Source organism: Thamnophis sirtalis, unplaced genomic scaffold, assembly GCF_051295495.1.
Source record: "Thamnophis sirtalis isolate CommonGarterSnake01/CBP01778 unplaced genomic scaffold, rThaSir2_p1.2 scaffold_1, whole genome shotgun sequence".
Lineage (NCBI taxonomy): Eukaryota > Metazoa > Chordata > Lepidosauria > Squamata > Natricidae > Thamnophis > Thamnophis sirtalis.
In genome coordinates, this window is record NW_028261381.1 from 49,127,629 (window position 1) to 49,149,605 (window position 21,977).

General features: G+C 38.7%; 1 protein-coding gene across 1 annotated transcript in view; it reads right to left on the bottom strand.

Moving 5' to 3' along the window:
- LOC106546928 (kalirin) overlaps positions 1–21,977 on the bottom strand; it is a 95,861-nt gene that overhangs the window by 14,175 nt on the left and 59,709 nt on the right. The window contains exons 18-22 of the mRNA XM_087711751.1: positions 17,361–17,420; positions 10,645–10,672; positions 9,390–9,561; positions 5,848–5,969; positions 3,598–3,729 (exon numbers count right to left, since the gene is read on the bottom strand). Of these exons, the coding sequence (XP_087567877.1) occupies positions 3,598–3,729; positions 5,848–5,969; positions 9,390–9,561; positions 10,645–10,672; positions 17,361–17,420 (514 nt within the window). The remainder of the gene's footprint in view (positions 1–3,597; positions 3,730–5,847; positions 5,970–9,389; positions 9,562–10,644; positions 10,673–17,360; positions 17,421–21,977) is intronic.

Consider the following 21,977-nt stretch of genomic DNA (forward strand, 5'->3'; position numbering starts at 1 on the left):
CAGTGGCAGATTAAGGCTCACTGGTGCCCTAAGCACTGACAAATCTTGGTGCCTCTCCCTCCTTTGTATATACTGTATACATCTTCATTGGTTTTTTTTTCCTTTCTCAACTTTGTGGTGCCCCCTTTGGGCCTAGTGCCCTAAGCATTAAGCACTTAGTTTGCTTAATGGTTAATACACCACTGAGGAACAGAGAACATTAATGAAGCTTCCTTGGAGTTCTGAGCCTTTCATAGCTAGCACTAGAAATCATTGCTGACTTTATGGTCCTGCAATTGTTCTTTTATTATTATTACTAGCTGTATCCGGCCACGCGTTGCTGTGGCGCAGTCTGGTTAAATGGAAAAGAAAGAAAAGAGAAAGCGCAAGTTTTTTTGTTGTTCCATTGTCTGTGCAGATATAGAGATTGTATGGTTTGTCGACTCTAGAACACGCAATGTATGTGAGAAACAATCTTCAATTGCTGGAAAGATGTTGGACCGGGCACATTTACCAACAGCATGCAAAGAAAGAAACATTCCCAGGGTGGTTACCTCCGGGCAGGGTCATGCCGTTGCCAGCAGTGGCAAGGTTCGTGAGGGTCTTGCCCACATGGCGGGCCCTGCCACTCACTGCACTGGCCACGGCTCCCCTGGCAGAGGTGGCCCCTGCATGGAAGTGAGCCACGGTGGCCCCTGCAAGAGCAGCCACAGAGGACGCTCCCACAGGCCCCGGCCTGGCGCCCTCCAAGCTCCTCACGACGGGCAGGCTCCAGAATGACGGGCTGGATGGGGCCCCTCTGGAATGGGCAGGGGGACCCCAGAGTGGGAGGGAGGCTGGGGGTTTCCCCCCATGGGCATAGTGGGGTGGCGGGTGGGTACTGCTATTGGTCAGGCCTTGGGGCTGCTGGGCCAGGCGAGGTTGGTTGGGGGAGATGGCGCTGGGGCTGTTGGCCTCGTGGAAGTTGTTGAGCATCTCGGAGGAGCTCCGCTCGGGCTCCCCCAAGTCGGTGGCCCGGGTGAGCAAGACATCCAGGATCTCAGAGGAGGAGAAGTCCTCGGTGTGCAACTTGTCCAGTTCATCGTAGCTCTCCATGTCTTCGGTGATGCTGTTGTTGGAGCTGAGATCTGCACCAGAGTCACGCTGGTGATTTGGAAGCCGCCCTTCTTCTTCAACTGGGCGCCTGCCAGACCCCCAACGCCTCCTCCTCCCTGCGAGAGCAGCGCCAGGCTCTTCGGTGGAGGTGACCCAGGAGGGCAGGAGGAGACTGAGACAAAGGTGGCAGCAGAGGCTGGGGGATCCGGTGTCAACTGGGCCAGCAGGCTGGGCTGGAAGTCTTCCAAGCTGGTGGTGCTGCTGCTGCTGCTGGCCCGCTGAGGCAGCATTGCAGGTTGCGCCATCTTCTTCCTCTCCCATGCCTCCGTTGCTGAGTCAGGCTTCTGCTGCTGCTGCTGCTGTAGCTGCTGCTGCATTGGGGCCGGCAGAAGGAAGTCCCAATGCCGTCACCTACGCCACCTCCCTCAGGCGCTGGCCCAGCTGGGCTGAGGAGGAGAGGAGGAGGAGGTGGCCACCACCCCTGACCCGGTTTTCCTCAGCGGTGGCAGTGAGAGAAGGAGGCTGGCATCCCCTAAGGAGCAGGAGGAGGAGGAAGGAGCCGCCTCTGGTGACTTGGACGTGAGGCAGCCATGGTGGCTACGGCCCCCATCCAGAGACTCTGCTGCCACTGCAGCTGCCGCCTCATGGGGCACCCAGCGGCCGCCCCAGCCCCACTGCACTTCAGGCTGACACCGCCGCTGCCCCATCGGAGCTGCCTTGGCGAGGGCGTAGCTGGCTCGCTGTGAGGGGGGGTGGAGAGCGTGTGCGGCTGGGCGGGCTGAAGAGATGCTCTGCCTCGCCTCCTCTGGAGCTCCGCTGGGCTGGGCATGGGGAAGCTGGCTTAAGGGTAGGGGGAAGTGGACGAGGATGGTGCAGGCACTGCCTCGTCGTAGACAGCAAAGACCCAGCGGGAGGGGAGGGGAAAGAGCGGAGGAGGAGGCCGAAGGGCTTCGGCTCCCCTTGGCGGAAATGGCCGAAGCTCATCGGAGGAGGGGCAGGTGCGGCCACAGCCCAGCCACACATATAAAGGGACCATCGGGATGAATATAGCAGTAGACTTATATACCGCTTCATAGGCCTTACAGGCCTCTCTAAGCGGTTTACAGAGAGTCAGCATATTGCCCCCAACAATCTGTGTCCTCATTTTACCCACCTCGGAAGGATGGAAGGCTGAGTCAACCCTGAGCCGGTGAGATTTGAACCGCTGACCTGCTGATCTAGCAGTAGCCTGCAGTGCTGCATTTAACCACTGCGCCACCAAGCTGGAGTGAGGCTGAACTGTTCCGAATATACTATACTCATGAAATGAACACTATGGTAAACGACACAGCTCAATTCCAATGCAATGTCACATGAAATAATTAAATCAAAATGAAAATAAATCGAAATCCATGACAATTCAATATAACAATGCAATCGGAAACATTGAAATGGAATCGTGAAATATTTAGTATAGCTTGTGTTGCTTTTACATCCAACAGATGGCACTGGTTTTCGAAAAAGCATGTTTTCACCTGTCACAGATGTATATATATAGGTATATAAAAACATGTGTGTATTCGAATGCAATGTTGTGCCAAAATTTCAAAGCAATCAGTGAAGAACTTTCAGAGGTTTAAGATTTTGAACAAACGAACATTTACATTTTTATTTATATAGATTATTCTATTCTTTCATTAGGGAGTTGAGAGCAAAAGGTAGGAAAGGGGAGGATGAGCAGTTAGTGCTGCCAACTATTCTACTTGATTGCCTTCTTTCCCTCTTAAGATACATCCAGAGGTTTAAAACCTAGAGTAAGCTCTCATCACCTTTGCCTGCTTTAGATACCATTTGTCCTGCTTGCAGCCACAGCAGAAAGAAAGAATAGGTAGAGTAAAAGCTAGCAGTACATATAGTCCTCATCTTACCATCATTTGTTCAACAATGGTCCAAAGTTATGATTACCTTGGAAAAAGGGACTTACGACTTGTATTTGCATTTATAAACATGTGGTGGTGGTACAAATTGTTGTACCACCTCCTTGTCCCATCATTGCCATTTGGGCACTTGGTAACCAGCTCATATTTATGACTGGTTGCAATATACTGCAGTCACAGGATGGTAATTTTGCAATGTTTTGCCAGCAAAAAAATGTCAATTGTGGAAGTTGTATTATTTTAATAACCATGTGATTCACTTAATGACCACGGAGACTTGTTTTACAGTCATTGTAAAAAATGGTTGCAAAATTGGGTCTGGTCCCATGATGACTCTACTTGCGACTGAAATTCCAGTCCCAATTATATTTGTAAGTTCAGAACTACCTATATAGCTATTATGGCAGCTTGTCTTTCTCTGGCCTTACCAGCAGTGCTATATGGTGCTAGTAAAAATAGTCAACATGTAGGGCCATGAAAATTTGCCTATAACTACAGTGCTGGAGGAAAGTGTGACTGTGTTAACTACAAAATTCAGTGGCGAAATAAATATATGACAGGTACACAATTCAGGTTTTCCCACGCAAAAGCCTCACAATGTTTGCACCTTCTTCTCTGTACTCTACTGTGTAGCCTGAAATGGTACAGTTGCCTGTGCTGGATGGAGGCAGCCAGCGGAGAATCACTGAAGTGCAACTTCTTTCCTGAGCAATAGGGCGATTTGGGGCAGCTGGAACCCCTGGGATGAGGAAAGAGAGAAGAAAGAAGCAATTAGCAGAGGATTAGAGAAGAACTTTGGAGTCCCAGTTAAGGGGCAAACAGCAAACAGATTTACTATCAAATCTTTTTCCTTTCTCACCCTCAGTAATTTTAAGTTGTGTGGACTTCAACTCCCAGAATTCTCCCGATCTGGGAGACCACACATCATAAATTTGTTGAGATTAGACTGCTCTAAAGGATTAATCACTTTTTCCTCCAAATAATTGGATCAGCCTTCATGTATGCTATACTTCTAAATAAAAAGGTAATCAACAAAATGCCTAATGACTGATAATAACTTGGCACAGTAACATACGGTAATATATAGCAGGAAAACATACCAGTCGCTGGGAGTTTCCTGGAGGCTTGCCTGCCTCCTTCCACTTTTTTGTTTTTCTGAATTTCAAATACCCTTTAAAAGTTATACCTTTCCAATATTTAGGTTGATAGATATTACTAGTTACAATCAGCAATTATGTTAAACTGCACCAAAAATAATGCATTTTAAAATTGGATTGTGTTAAATAAGAAACTTAATCTGTCCTGTGGGTTACATTTCTTTTTTTTTTTAATGGATTAAAGCAACACTTCTAGGGGAGAAATTAATTCTTTCCCATGACTTTATTTTCCCCTGATTGTTTTGCTTCTCAGATGTTCTTTTTTGGCAGAAGAATACAAAGAGAGAGAGAATGTAGAGTTGTATGGGTGGGGAAAGGTGGAGTTTTACTGAAATCAGCAGGCGAGGAGAGGATTAAACGTGTCCTCTATTTACTAATGCTAGAACATCGTAGAAAATAAAGTGCTATCAATTTTCAGTTGACAATAATTTGTGTAAATTTACTTCAAAACAGGTTTACATGTAAAAACTGGCATGTCAGCCTTTCAAAGTGGGGATTTTTTTTCATGAAAAGGAAGAATTTAAACATGCAGTTGATAACATTTCAAATGGCATGTGCTGAAGAAGCAGGGTTGTCAAACTTGGATGTATCATGCACTGGCCATGCCCAAGCCCGGTTTAGTGAATGGGGAAAAAGTTGCAATCTGTCATGTGACGACACAAGTTTGACACCCCTGTTCTAAATTCACTATAGGTTCACTCCCTGAATGTGACTTCTGATGACTGTATTCATGGATTTGAGACAATAATACAGAAAATGGCTTGCCACAACCTCCTTCTAGGATTCAAGTTTCAGATGTAGCCCTCATCTTAGATATGGCCTCCTGGACTTCCCGCCAAGTCTGTATCATTGCACATTTCTCAGTCTTAAACGATATTAGCTAAGGTCAGGGTGGCTCAGTGGCTAAGATGCTGAGCTTGTCGATCAGAAGGTCAGAAGTTCAGTGGTTCGAATCCCTAGCGCTGCGTAATGGAGTGAGCTCCTGTTACTTGTCCCAGCTCCTGTTACTTGTCCCAGCTGCCAACCTATAAGTTTGAAAGCATGCAAAAATGCAAGTAGAAAAACAGGGACCAATTTGGTGGGAAGGTAACAGTGTTCCGTGTGCCTTTGGTGTTTAGTCATGCTGTCCACGGAGACGTCTTTGGACAGCGCTGGCTCTTTGGCTTTGAAACAGAGATGAGCACTGCCCCCTAGAGTCAGGAATGACTAACACATATGTACGAGGGGAACCTTTACCTTTAGCTAAGGTCAAAGCAGGGTGGTGGTGGCCCTTTGTTGTGGCTACAAAATCTGAATATGTAGAGAAGTTTAAAAATCCTTTTTCTCTCAGGCTTCTTCAGATGTAAGTCCAAGATGAGAAATCATATAACCATTATTTTCTTACAAAAAATTGTTCTACATAAAATAATGCATGTTTCCAAGCAAATGATGCCTTCCAGATCCGTTCAATTAAAGTGTGGCCCACTTGCGTTCTTGTTGCCACTTGCAGAGACTTCCCTCCAAGTAAATGAGACCAAACTGCTATTTATTAATGCTACTACTATTGCTAGGGGGAACTTGGCCTTTGTTTACTCTATTAATCTGTTCCTCCTAAAACACCATGATTAAAATCAATACCATTTCATCAAGCAAACCTATAAAAAGGTTTTATACAACAGGCTCCATGTACTTAGCTTATAAATGAAAGGAAAATTCATTACCTTGTACTTTGATTGTTGCTGATGTGGATGCTGTTCCAAGTTCATTTGTGGCCACGCAGGTGTAAATGCCACTGTCCTGAGGCATCACGTTGCAGATCTTTAGGGTAATGTCACCTGATTCACTAGAGAAGAGTAGAAGTCAAAAGGTTAAGTTGAAATTCTGTCAAGTGGCTTCTCTTCCAGAACTTAACTTTTTCAGTGTTTCTGGTAACTAGAGTCATGGGTTTGAAATGAGTGACTATACAAATCCACCAATCCAATCCAATCCATCAATCAATCAATGGAAAGTGAGAACCAATGGAAAAATAGAAAAGTTGTGCTCTTTTCATTGAGTCTATGGACATTAGTCACACAAAAGGAAACAAATAATTTACTAATAGATATTGGTTCACACTGCTCTGTTTAATGATTGTGATGATTGCAAAAATGGAATGGTTTTGCACTATAAGTAGATCGGTTATTCATACTGTGCAAATCAAGAGTCTAGAATTTGGAGCCTATGTGAAGTAAGGTTCTTGTTACTAGTCTCTCTCCTCCCAAGGACTTTTTTAAATATGATTTTTTAAAATATGAAGCTAACATTTGGTTAAAAAAACCTCTAGCCGTGAATATCATCTTTATTCCTAAGAATGCTCCTTAGCTCCATTTAGACTTATGAGATAAAGACAATGGGTCGCTGCACCCAGAACTTTGTTTGTAAGTGTAGTTACCTACATAGAAAACAACACCAACAAAAGTGATCTGGAATACTAGCATCTTCATTTTTATTCAAGGCATGCTTTGTGATTAGTTGACCCTGTTGTGAATGCACCAATCTTGCCTGCCCTGTTATGAATGCACCAATTCTCCGAGGACATCCATAGAGAGATGATCTCCAGAAAAAGCAGAATTTCACTCATCAGCCCCAATCCTGATCAAGAGATGTTGAATACCTCATTTAAAGGGTGATTGGAACACGAACCAACATGATTAAGATAACTGAACACTAAGATCACAGTGCTGCTATATTTACACTTTGACATTCCTTTGACGTTTAACCTTCTTTTACTGTTTATGAAAAGATCTATACAAACATAGCAGTCATACACAGTGATGCATACAGTGGATGACTTACAGTAACATAGAATTATTAAACTTTGCAGATGAAGGTGGAAATGACACAATGGAATGAACAGATGGAAAGTTCCTATGGGCCAAAAACAGAATAATGAATTCATCTCCCATGCCATCGTGGGGGCTGTCTTCTGTGTTCCAATATTGATAGTTAAATACATGCAGTTGTCAGCAACTTTCAGAGCACAGGCCTAAACTTGTCTGCCTCTCCTGGAATCAGCATAAATTCATGAGATTGACAAAGGGCCAGAAAAACCCACCATATGGCAATTGTGATGTCTTACAGAAGATATTTCCTCGTACAGGTGCAAAGGAATTCTCAGGAAACCTTTTCCTTCTTATGCCATGAGAACATTCTTATCCAGCCATGGATCTTACTTGACAAGGATTATTAAAATGCATTGGGAGCCCTAAGAAGAACATTCCTTTAGCAACTGATATATACTGTATCGTATTTTCAGGCAGCTATATGGATCAAATCAATTCTGATTTGGACTTTTCTTTGAATACGGTGTAAAAATGTCCTTGAATTCCTCTTGATACAGGGCATACACTGTTTTGAAGAAAGTTTGGGCATGTGACCAAACCTCTTCCTTCTTATGACTTCTTATGGTAAATCGTATGGTTTGATCAAGAAGTTGATTAACGCTTCTCTTAACAAAGAAATGCTTTTGTATTTTAATGAAATACATGGTGATAATAAATATGGGCATCTATTTCTAAGATCTTTTTTCTTGAGATTAATTATCTTGACTATCTGATTTCAATCTACTTGGTTTATATACTTTCCAACACAGTATAATGTGTGAATATGTCCATATTCATTCTGTTGGATCTATTAGTAGCTATCACATTATTTGGAGAAACTTTAAGTAACAAGATCCTTTTAGTCATTGTTTCCCATTGGGGTCCAACATTCTTGCTGTTGGAGGAGCTTGTGTAAAATAATTCAGATTTTTTTTAAAAAAAGTTTTTAAATTCTAAATATTTTGATCTATTTTTCAAAAATGCACTAATCCTTTTCACTGATTTATGAAATTGATTGCAATATTAAGGTATTCTGAGGGCCACCAATCTTTATAATAGAATATAAAGATGTAATGGCATTTTAAATAGAAGGTACCTAGGCTGTCTGCCTGTGAAAACTTGTCATCAGATGTAACTTCTCTTGAAATAATGTTTACTTTTTAATTTTTATTTTAAAAAATTGACACAATAAGTAAGGTAGGAATGGTAACCAGCATTTTTGAATCCCATTTCTGCAGCTTCCAAAAATCCTTTCAGTTTTTTCAAGGTCATCTTGAGGTAGGAAACACATAAAAGCTATTAATTAAGCTATCATTTCAACTTTTTTCTAAAAGAAAAATCTTAACAACACCTATCCATGTAGGCGTAATTCAACTTTCTCACTATTGTTAGGTCCAAAACCAAGAATGACATGTGGTTAAATCCAAGCTGAGCCGTGGTGGTGCAGTGGCTAGAATGCAATACTGCAGGCTACTTCTGCTGACTGCAGCTGCTAGCAGTTCAACTGCTGAACTGCCGATTCAACCTTGAGCCAATTCTTGGCTCAAGGTTGACTCAGCCTTCCATGTTTCAGAGTTTGGTAAAATGAAGACCCAGATTGTTGGGGGCAATATGCTAACTCTGTAAACCACTTGGAGAGGACTGTAAGGCACTGTGAAGTGGTATAGAAGTCTAACTGCTATTGCTACTTATAGGTTTAACACATACAGACAAAATCTTGCCAGGCTGAGGAGTCTACTTTCAGCACGTACAATATACTCTGTGAACTATTAGGGAGGATCTGACTTCATCCTCTTTCTTTCACAAATAATATCTGGACTAAGTTGCCTCTTACTTCTCTGGACTGCATCCCCTCCCTCCTGGGGATCTACCTCCTTACTATATTCCATCACAATATAAATTATAGTTTCTGTTGACAAAACAGTTGCCCATTACTATAGCAGGGAATTGGAAATTCTTTTTTCTATATTCCTCTTGACCGATGCAGGTTATAACAATAGCACGTAGGCTTATATACCACTTCATAGTGCTTTTACAGCCCTCTCTAAGTGGTTTACAGAGTCAGCATATGGCCCCCAACAATCTGGGTCCTCATTTTACCAACTTTGGAAGGATGGAAGACTGAGTCAACCTTGAGCTGGTGAGTTTTGAACTGCCGAACTGCAGCTAGAAGTCTGCTGAAGTAGCATGCAGTATTGCACTCTAACCACTGTGCCCCCTCGGCTCTTATGAGGTTATGTGGAATTGAAAATCAGAGCAGTTTTTAAATGGTTTATGAAATTAACTCTCTTTACTTAATTACAATTACATAATTTGCTATATTGAATATATTGCTATATTCAATAGCCACCTTAATTCATTCATTGTTTCAGCAGAATCCTGTACGTAAAGATTGAACATACCAGGAGGTAACTGTAATGGCAGTGGTGCTGCTGTCATTGTCAAGCATGTTTTGATCTGGTCCTTTCCAGGTGATGGTTGGTTTGGGACGCCCACAGACTTTGCACTGCAACATTACGGTGTCTCCAAGCAAGCAAGTGACATCCACTAAGGGCACGAGAAACTCAGGAGCAACTGGAGTAAATGCCATACACAGAGACACATCACACTCACAAGAGACATTAACGATTTCATTTGAAGTAGTGAAACAGCTGTCAAGCAAGGAGTCATGGGTTTTGGTCCAAGAAAACTCCTGCTTCATAGAAAGTGAAAATAGAAAAAATATTCCCCCTTCTTCCCATTTCTGAGGCATGTTTTCAGAAATGGGGAAAAGAGAAGGCCTCAAAGACCTCCACAGCTTAGAAGAATTATCACCATGGTTTTGTGACGACTCCAAGTATCAACTTTAGTTTGAAGTGTCATTTTTTCATAATACAACATTGAAATCTTATTCATATCCTGAACATTTTAAACAAGATCTATAGTGAATTTCCTCATAAAACTGTGTTTGTAGAATCTTTGAAACGGAAGTGATTATCTGCCCTCGAGTCACAGTCACCACAAAGATAGGTTTTCTCTGTTACAATCTATTCCTAACTTGGCCACTCAAGCCTTCCACTGATGTTGAAATAGAACTATGGGATACATTTTCCCAATTATTTGTACTTTGATTAGTTTTTATCTTTGGCATTTCTGGATACGTGGGCTGTTTTTTATTTTATTTAAAAGGTATAAGCAGCATGGGTGTTCATATTTTAATGAAAAGGCAGGTATAAATTAATTTAATCAATAACAATGTTCAGGGAAGATAGCGAGTTTGTATAAATGTGATGCAAAATAAAAGCAAAAAGGAATCTCAGAATAATTTGAAAATGGCTTAGCTAAAATAAACAGAATTAAATGAATTATAATTCAAACTACCAAATCTGGGCTGAAAAAGTTTGGACACAGATTTCTGGATCACTTTTCTGCCATCCTATAGTTTGCAGATTTTAGGAATTCATAGACTGTAGTTTAAATGATACTATAGGGAAAGCAAAGTCAGTTTAATTTGCTGTCCAATATATTCTTTGGGACTGTAGTAAGAATGTACTTAGTATCATGTCTGCCATTGTTGAGAGAAAATTACCCATGTTTGGGGAAATAATATTATTTCCCTTTTCATTTTTTTAAACATGGAAAAATAAAGACTTAAACAAGCGTATGTCTTTAACTCACCTTCCTGGATGAAATTTGGGTTGATGATCTGAAAAATATATACATATGTACACACACACACGAGAAATAGAAAAAGGTTTATTTAATTGGTTATTGGAAAAAGGAAATGCTCTCAGAGATATATGAATAAGTCTTAAAAATAATGAGGAACTGAAAGTACATCATGAGAAGTGTGGTTCTGAACATTGTGTTTATTGTAACAGCTCCTTCTGATCTCTACATCAAGATTTCAGGATCCTTTAATTGGCCAGATCTTGAAAAAACTTTAAGAGGAGCAGAAATGAGCTAGCAGTCATGAATGTACTTGTAAATGAACCATAGATTTACTGCCCATAATCTTTGGCCTTTCTTCTTATTCACATCCCATGAACAGCAGACAATCTTCATGAGTGGTTGGGAGTAAGATAATTCCTGCAGATATTGGAGTTCTAAAGATGCTTTTTTAAAGAGACAACTGGACTTTCTTGTTTTTCTTTGAAAATGTTTCACTTCTCATCCAAGAAGCTTCTTCAGCTCTGACTGGATGGTGAGGAATGGAAAGACTTATATTCCTTGCAAGACAACTGGTCATTTGCATTCTTTTTAGACAGCCATTGAGGCCACTTGGAGATGTCTATGTCCTAAGGGTCACCTGAGTAGTGCAAATGGCCGAGGAGCCTTCTTGGAACTGCTGAAAGGACTGTGTTGTGGAGCTGTGCTTTCCGCAGAATGTTTTCTGCCCCACCTCTCTTCACTCTGTTGAACACAGGCACAGGCTGCTGGTCTCCAAGTGGCCTCAACAACTCTCTAAAAGAATGCATATGACCAGTTGTCTGCAAGAAATATAAATCCTTCCATTCCCCATCATCCAATCAGAGCTGAAGAAGCTTCTTGGATGAGAAGTGAAACATCTTCAAAGAAAAACCAGAGAGTCCAGTTGCCTCCTGAAAAACCACCTTTGGGACAACCATGACCTGGATGACTGAGAATCTCCATAGGCATATTGGAGTTCTACAGCACTTTGGACTCCATTCCAAACAGGTGGTTTAAATTAAGTACGAGGAGTGCAACAGAAGCATCCGTCTGCAGCTCTAAGCCAGCTGTGATTTTTGCAGAGTTCATGCTAAAGAACTTCTCTGGAATCAGTTCTGAAGTGCTGCAAAGGTCTAGTTGTTATCTGATCATATTTAGCACTACATATAATCCTCACACACCTAAGAATCACCTTGTTAAAATAGCAGATTAAGCAAAACAATCCAGTACTCTACAGTAATTGTACTTATGTGCTTTAGATAAAATAATAAGTAGAGCTTGGTCATCTTTAGTTCAGAAACCTCAGCTACTACAGTGCTTTTGAATAAACTGGTTGTTCCAAAATCTCTGCAGGTCTGATTACTTCATGGCAATCCATTCTTTTTTCGTCATTCTGCAGCACCATGAGTTTTTAGTTCAACCAGTACAAAGTGAAGAAAAATGTTTGTATTTGTACTTTGCACTTACTATCAGGACAAACCCGATGGTAAAAATTCTTTTACCTGATTGGCAAAAATTCAGTCTTACCCACTAAAGTAGGACTTTTAATTATTTTGTACCTGAGAACCTTTAGACAAAATCCATTAAACTCTAAATAATTTCCTTCCAATAAGTCTTTACACTGATTTGGAATTGCCTTCAAGAAAATGATATTTTTAAAGTATGAACTATTCTCATGCAGTGTGTTCCTCTACTTGGTATTCATAAACTCATTGTGAAAGCTAAAAAGCCTAAAGACACACAAGGAATCTAGATTTATCAAAAATATGATACTTATTTGGGAAAAAAAAAAAAGGAAAACCTGTGATAGAAAAAGCCCTGGCCACAAATGAATTCGAAAGTTACAGTTAACACATCCAGCATTTCACTTTAGCTCTTTAAATTAAATATTTGATGAAGTATCTTTATCCAATATCAAAGCTAATAAGATCCACTGGAAATAATCCAGCCTAATTAGGAGTAAATTTGTACAGAAATGTACCATTAGTAATATTGTAGCAAATGCATTTAAACCCTAGGCTAGACATTAGATTTCTTTCAGCAGCAGAGGGCATGTACGTGCCAAGACATCTGGATTAATGGTTAAACTGTTACAGCAGTCCAATAAAAATTTATTTTATTTGACAATCCCACTATTTCAATTAAGGCTTATCCAGCTGGAAGTTTTCTGCCTTGTTGATTCAACATTAATAGGCAGCGCTATTTGCTACTGTTAGGTAATTATTAATAATCACAGTTCAGAAAGGGTGGGCAAATTTTGACTATGGGCCATTTACAGTTCTTAACACTTTTTAAGACTTCTGAAACTGCTTTAAAAAGGTAAGCAGTAATATAGGTTTACCTGTCCTTAAACTGCACATGTGTGAACCATCATTCACACATTTTGAAAAAAATAACAACAATACCCAATCAACCCTGAAAATTTCAGTTTCTGGGATCTCATTGTTAAACTCCCTGTGGCTAAAACAATTACAGGTAAAATATTAATTCTGGTGACAAATATGTTGCCCACTTTGATTAAAAAAGGTCACATTCCAAAGATTTATCTAAAAATGAAATGTTGAGGACAAAGGAAGAACCTAATTGTGGTATTTCTGCCATGAAAAATATTGGTGATGGGGTGAAGAAAAGATAAATGGCAATACTAATGGCGATGGTATCTTCCCAATCTTGAGCATTTCCCCCAAAGATGCGATACAATTTAGGTTATAAATAACCTGATGTAGCCCCATCTCCACCTCTTTAGATGGTAACAAGAATTGTTTTAACTGTTCCAAAACATAGTAAGTATTGCTTATTATGGCCTGGTTGAAATTTTTAGCCTTATTTGCCTTAGGGCTTTGATAATAACAACCAATAAACAAGGCTAGACATAACAATGAGGAAGGAAAGAAAAAGTTGGGCTGTGAATGACTGTCACGGGGGGGGGGGGTGTTGTATGTTTAAAACGGTATTTGTATCTGTATGTTTTACGCTTAAAAAAAATATGTATAACTAATGAATGCCAATACAAAAGGCTGTATATTTACTTTATATTGTTATGTATGATTTGTCTTTCTTATGTTGTTGTATTTTTCTTTCTGTTTTTTAAAGGTAATAATGTTTAATAAAAATTATATTTTTTTTAAAAAAAAACAAGGCTAGACATGGCCTTCAGGCTGAAGTTAGCTATCTCTTTTCTCCAGGCACTCTTCCACCCATACAGGAAATTTCTTGTATTTTTCTCCCCACATATCAAGCTGAATAAAATTGAATGGTTTTTGATCCACAGATGATGCTGAGTATCCCGTAGCTAATTCTTGATAACATTCTTCTAAAGAAACCTAAAGGCCCAAATGCATCAAGTCTTGAATATTTTTGGATTCTGAGCACCTTAAATTGATTGCCTTTCTTTAATATCACCATTCTTTTTAATGGTTTCTTGACAAGCACAATTCAGGCTGAAGCATGTATGGAACAGGTATCTGGAAAACTTAGAAACAAGTCTTACAGGTTTCAAAGGAATGCATTAGCCCTGGGAACCTTAGCACATGAGGCAATTAAGTAGCAGCCTTTAATTTTGATTTATTAATGCTGCAAAATGGAAGCAAGTATTGAAGGATCAGAATGTATTTTATAAATAATTTTCTTTTCAAAAAAACAGCTACACCCAAAAGTTTATGAGGACTAAATCTGGGAGTTAGTTAAAAAAAGAAGAGCTAAACCATTGTGGAATACTAATGAAAGCAACATTGTGCAAAACTGTAGAAAAAAGAAACCTAAGGAAGCAGGAAAAAAACTATATCAATTTGCTTTAACATGGGGAGGCTATTGACAGCAGGACATGCACCTTTGCTGGAGATGGAATAGTTCTGTCTTTCCCACTATGTCAATCTACTGCTTGGATAGATTCAGTGAGGATCAACAATATATATTTTAGTTGAGTTTTTCTTGCCTGGGGGCTTCCTAACCATCAGGCCAACCATTCTTTGTTCTCTTTTATTACGAACAGTACTTTCAGGGGCAAACAGTGGTTGAAAAAGGTCACTCTTGATAGGAAAATTATCTGGGACTCTAATCCAAGTCAGGAAATAGCCTTGGAAAACTCATATTTATCTAGAATTGCAACTGAATGGATCTCAAACATCTGTGTGTAGGCGTCTGGGATGGTATGCTCGAGGTCATCACCATGCAAATATCAGTGTTTAAGGGCTGAATTTCTGGAACATAAATGGGCATATTCCAGGTTTAAAGCAAAACATAATTTGTGTTTTATGTATACTCACTAGAAAACATAAACAATGAGCTAAGGAACACTAGAGCACTACTAACTTAACAATTAGATATAAAGCTGTGATTGCAAACATATGGCCATGCGTGCCAAAAGTGGCACATGGAGCCATGTCGCCTGGCCAGCACGACATCATCCGTTCCTCTTTCGGGTTTCTGGTGTGTATGCGTATGCGACGATCAGCTGGCCTTTGTGTGTGTGGTAGTGCCAGAAACTGGAAGAGCTGGTCTTCCATTTTCTGGCATGAGCGTACATGCCAGCCAGCTGATCGGCATGTGCGAATGCGTGGCAGAAACCAAAAGACTTGCTGGCCAGTACGCATGCATGCACCGGAAACCAAAACTACATTTTCCGGCACATGCATGCCCCCTGGGCAACTCCTCTTCTTTTTTGGCACTTGATGTTCCGCGTGCGTGTGCTTCCTTTTCGGCACTTGGTGCTGAAAAGATTTGCCATCACTGATATAGAGGAACATTATGGAGTGAGCATTATGGAACAATTAGGTAATCAACAGTGTTTTGAGGCAAGGTGGATAACACAAATATATAACGGCCACAGAAGGGGTCTCTTTGCCAAGAAACAAATTGTTAGTGAGGGATTTGCTCTATTTTCATGGGGACAATATAAGAAAAATATGTGGAGAAATTTCTATTTTTGCTCACATAGAGTTTACTACTCCTGTAGTACTTGAACAGCAGCATTTTAAGTCCTCTCCCTTGCCTCATCTAAACAAACATTACTGCTGCATCTTGTTTTGTTCCAAACTCATATTTTTTTTCCTTTTTCTTTGTCCATTGGCTTCAAACTTGTATGAATAAATCGGCAAAGCAGTAGCAATAGATATTCTATTGAAAGGCTTTGAAAATAAACTATAATTGTAAGGCAACAGCAAGCAGTGTGATATCAGCAGAAGCACTGCTTAGCCAAAAGCAAACACAGCAAGGAAGTGGGCAGGTAGGACTTCAGTGCAGACTATGTACTGTATCACCCAAAGTCCACAAATATAGCTTATGAATTGGTAAAGGAATACAGACTTTAGGTGTTCTAATATATTAAATATCAGGACTATGAAAATTGTTAGAAAGAAGTCTTCTACAATGCAAAAAAAATTATGAAAAGCACTATTCTTCAGATCAGTAAAGTAGTTACATCATTACTGGACTTTGTGGATATGAAAAAATGTTTTGTACATATACCCAAGCATTGTGAAGTACATTTTTGGAAGGATCTGCACAGTCCCATTTACAGGTAGCTACAGGTATCCCAATCATGCTAATTATGAAACTCTAATATTCTTATGTTTTCCAAATGGTTTGAGAACATTAGAAGGACTTTTACATCATTGCAAAGTGGTTTTCTGTATTATTTCTCCACCCAATAACAAGAGCTTCATCTCTAAACTCACAGGCAGATACTTTCTTTCTAAAACAGATTTGCTTAGTGATGTGTTGTCATCAAGAACAGGGGTCTCCAAATTGGCAACTTAAAGACTTGTAAACTCTCAGAATTCCTCAGCCAGGAGGGGTGACGGGGTAATTCTCAGAGCTGAAGTCCACAAGTCTTAAAAGTTGCCAAGATTGGAGATCCCTGTTCTAGAAGGCCTTTTCCATTTTTCCTCATTTCTGGGTTTTAATCTATGTGTGTATTTCTATATTTTAATCTATCTATGTGTTTCATATTGTAATGTTATTGTTTATTTATTATTCAACTATTTTCAGTGGAAAGGATCTTTTGCAATGCTCAATCTTCTAAGTGATTAAGTAACTTCACAGTCAATATCTTGTACCAAAACTCAGGGATTCCCAAGAAAACTTTAACTCCTTGATGTATGTCTTCTTATACGACTTTTGTCCTTTGTACTCATTTACTGTTATCAGTTGCATTTCACTAGTACAGCAAACACTTCTGATGGCTATTGACCTTGTTGTAAATACTGAACTATTATGGTTCTTTATCTATTGCAGTTGGATCAAAATTCTAATTAACAGATACCTCCCATCACATATTATTTACCATATCAGACTGTCCCATTCAAAGTTAGATCAGTGGAACCAAGAAAGAGCAAACCAGCTGAATTCATAACAGTTGAGACATTAATTGTACATATTGATGTGTTAGCTCACAGTGGAAGTCCCAGCTTCATTTACAGAATGAATCTATCCAGAGTAAACCCAAGACAATTTGGTATCTTACATGTAATTCTCACATTGATGTAGAAGGATATTGTTAAAATTAAATGAGAGATAGTTTGCTGCCTAAGATCTTCTGTTGGGGACAGGAACTCCATTCTGAAACTACAGTATACCACAGTCATCCCCTCTTTTAAAATAGAGACACCAAATTTTATAGATACTATTTCAAAACAGGCATACAATTCTCTGGGGAATATAGTACTGGATTTGAGAGAGGGAGGATAGAAAGGATCATGGTCTACCTCCATGCTAGTGTTGGGGTCAAGGTCATCACATTCTGACTCTTCTGAACTGTTTGTCTCCTTTTGAGCAGCATGGAGAAAAAAGAACAGAGTTTTGATCAGCAGACAGATTAAAGAGGAGAAGAGCAGAGCAATTAAGAGCAACATAGAAATGGCCACCAATAACTCAAAATACTTTCCAACAGAAAGTCACTAGGTGCAAGCAATACACACTGGGCAAAATAAAAGGAAAACTGCCTTTAAAGAATTTAGAAAAAATACATTAAATGGAAGCAGCACTATGAAACGCTACCTCTGCTATATCAGCTTCTCCATTTGGGAGGGCTCTTGGAACTTGGCCGACATAATTATATCTAAATAACATTTCACATCCAATTCTGGCAAGTAAATAAGAATTCTGGATGAGTCAATAGTCTAGTGCTTTAGTCAATCTTTTGGGGTGCCCTTTTTAAAGAATTTCAGCCATGTGATCAAATGTCAATCATTAATTTTTTTATGTGCTACAACTGTAAGAAACTTGAATAGCCCAGAATTCAGAAGTGAATCCAGTTTGAAAAATCTGAATGTCATTTTTTGATTTTTTTATTTCTTAATTCTCACTTAGATAAATGCAAGCGCACAGCAGAAAGTAGCACATTTGCTATGGCATTGAAGGACATCCTTCCTCCATTCACTGAATGGATTGTTTAAGGAGGGAGGTGCCTACCAAATATGCTCAATCAGTGTTGACAGACTTGATAATCCTTTGACAGAACACACACAACACAACACCAAGACAGGCACAACCGGATCTCGAATTTGACTCCCCTCCTACCAAAGACATTGATAGAATTCATCCATAAAGTAGGGTCTCTTCAATCACCATAAATGCTCATTTGTGTATATAAAGAAGGGGCGGCATGATCTAATATATTGTCTGTTCAAAAGAGGATTTGCTCTTTCAGTACTTAGCTAACTGGATGCTCTGTTGCTTTTTAGCTTTATTTTTGGGAACTAACATTACATTTTGCATTAAAATAGTTGCTCTGAGCATGTGTTAGAAAAATATATGCCTAGATTTCTACTTGGCATTGTTAAGTGGGTACCAGTCAGTAGTTGTCAGTAGTTGAAGAAGCCATAATTTAAATAATTTTGAAAACATTACACAATCTCTATATGAAAAAAAAGATTCCATTGTTTTCTCTTTGCAATTATCTTGGACAATTTTCCCGCAGACTGTAGGGTAGGAGGGTAGCAACTGTGTGTGAATAATTTAGGGAGCACAAGATTCCCCCCCATCCCTGTTTTCTATGCTAGAACACTGGACAGCATCCAAGTTTTGTTTCATAGCATAGAACAATTAAGCCACTTTTGTTTGGCTTTTGTTAGGATGCTGTCAACTCAGGCAATAAAATAAAACATTTCAGAAAAGGCTGTGTTCTGAGCTTAAAACAGAAAGTTTTTTTTAAGAGCAAAAATCACAAATCAAAATTAACTTTTAAGAAATAGTAACAAAGAGTTTTGTGGCATCTTACGACAAATGATATAGAGTCCATAGCTGGAATTAGTATCTTAAACTGCAATTTTGCATAATGTAGTTGAGATAGGAAAGTAAATAGAAGTCGGTGGGTAACAAAGTGCAGTCAAGAGAAGACAATGGATCTCATCCAACAAAGCTTCCTGCTGCCCTGGACTTTTTTCATCAATGGTCCAGAAAACCTTTTCCACTGACAAAATGGACAAGAAGCAATTCTGATCATCTGTTCCACTGAAATCTTTGAGTTCCTTTGATTAAACAATGGTGGGTCACCTGAAAACACACCTATATGTAGCAGTTTGTGCCTTCTGGAATGAAGTTCTCCCAAATATGTTGTTTAGAAAAGCCATGAACAACGGGCTCTTCACCAGGTGCAAGGGAGATTAAGACCTTTCCCTTCAATCTCTCTGATCTGTTGCACTTGCCAGTTTTATTGATTTTATTGTAATTGGTTGACTGTGAGCCCCCACCCGGGTTATTGAGAATTGGTCAGCACACCAGACAGATAGACAGACAGACAGATAATGGATAGACGGATGATCTGTGTGTTTCTGGGAAGCAGTGGGAATTTGCAAACCAGCCAACCAGATCCCAAACTCCCTCTTCCCACTTTATGAGTAAGAACATTTTTTGAAGAAATTCCTGCCAATGAAAGAAAATTGTTAATCCATTCACAATTACTTTATTGATAAAGTAATTCTGACAAATTACAAATCTATTTTATCAAAAATAAAATGTTTACCTCTCTAAACTTTCAATTTTGGTAGCTCATGCCAGAATAATAATGGGTTTGATAATTTTGCCAAGACTATTCTTTAACAGTCTGGGTATTAGAAATGGGTAATACTTCATTACTTTTTACTTTAATATTTATTTAATATTTGATATAATTGATTTGTATTTTATGCTTTATCCCCATAAAATTAAATTTAATTTTAATAAAATTAAAAGCCATGTGATCAGAATAATATATTGGTTTTGAAATAAATGGGATAAAATAAAATGTTGTCCTCTATGTAGAAAAGATAACTTTATATTTAGGAAAAACACTCCGAATCTTATATCCTCTTTTAGCTTTCCGGCATAGAATTTATTATTTAAATCTCCAGTATTTAAATATAAATACAAGCAATTTTGCATCCCTGGAACAATACTGTTAAGGAAGAGAATATAAGAAGCTGGTATTAAACATCTCTGTATGTTTCTTCTAAAAATCTTTAAATCAGAATTTGAAGAAAAAGAATTAAAATATAGTGCTGTCAAATTAAAAAAATAATATTTCTGTAAAGGATGAGTAAATTTAAATGTACTAGAACTATTAGCTAGGATTTTAATATTGTATTATGATATATGTGATTTTTTTTCTTGAACGTTATAATCTTGGTTTAAATCAGTAGTGGGATTTTAATGGAATGCAGTAAAGTGAAATGATGATAAACACTAATGATTCATAGTATTTTCTGGTTGACAAATATTTTCCATCTTTGTGGAACTGTAAATGTCTATTTGTTTTTACACAGATCACATATTTGAAATTGTTCAGATAAAATAGGGTTCCTCTTGTCTTTCATAGTTACAGAGGAGGAATTCTGGAAGAGTGGGGACTGTTGCAACTGCACAAATTCCTCCTTCTCCCCAATTATGAAACATACAGAAGTTCTATCCCAGTTTATAGCAATTACAACAAATAGAAATATATGCATTTCTATTTCTTTCTAACATCTGTTACTTCCACGAAACAATGCAAACACAAACCTGGGAAATATTAATTAAAAGGGAAAGTAGAACACTTTTGTTGCAAAAGCACAAGTTTAAACTGGCAATATCCTTGCTGAATCAAGTTGAATTTGGATAAGAACTCTTTGTGACAGAGAAACAGAGATCTGCTTAATTTTAGAATAGGATTTAAAGGGGAGGTGGGGAAGAAATAAATGTAGAGATATAGGTTTTATTTGTACCATTCTCCCAGAATACAAGTTCTTGTTTTGTATCAAGTCTTGCTCTGGTGTCAACAACAAATAGCACCAAACATCAACGTTCAAGAAAGTTTATAAAGGAAACACACATTTATAAATTATGCTTCAACAGCATCTGCATAAGACATAAGACAATCATGAGAATATGGGCAAAGGATGGATAACTTGGAATAATAGTTCAATTGTTCAAGCCTCATTCATTCCTATCCTATCCTATCTGGTTTTTCAGTGATTAAGAACTGAATCTTAATTGCCTGGTCCAAGTTACGGTTGAAATCAATGCCAGAAGATATTCTGGAATTTGACAGCTGATTTCAGTGCTCTAGAGGTTCTTTACTCAGTATAACATATGGCAAGAGAAGGTGTGAAAATCTAATTCTCATGAATGTCAGAATGGATAAATTTTACTTAAGTCTCTTAAGAATTTTCTCCCTCACATTTGAATAACTGTACAAACTTCCAGAAAGATAGCAGGTGATTAGAGAATAGTTTTATACTGTGTTTATTTAATATGCATTTTTCCAGATCACTTGACTGGGCATTCCTTAATCTTTCTCCCTTCTATAGTATGGACTAGATTTAACCATAGGAACTATGGAAGTGACAATATATGGAGTCTACACAGTACATTAAATCCATGCCAAACTAGTTTATGAGTTAATATAGCTCGGTCTGGCACTGTTGAACAATACTCATAACATGCTAAACTAAAGCAAACAAATCATATTATAGCCTTATATGGTATATGAAGTTCTTATTAGGGCTAATCACATAACTTAAGAATTCTATTGAATCCATATTTTCTGGATTGAAGTATCTATTGAATACAACTCATACACTATTTATATTATACAACTGCACAAAACAGATTACATGAAACAATGTATGTCAATTCTATTGAGATAGGAAAAGGGAAAGCTGCAGGTTTCTACATCTCCAGGCCTCATGAAAGTTTTCAAAGGGTGATAGTGATATTACTTTTGCTATTGTTATTATTTGAAATCAATCCATTGCAGGATGAAGGCATCTTCAGTGATATTTATGGACTATGAATTATCATGTCAATCTAGTGCAGGTTGCTAGATTTAGTACAGGCTAGGGCTGTGTGTTTACAGTTGGTCCCAA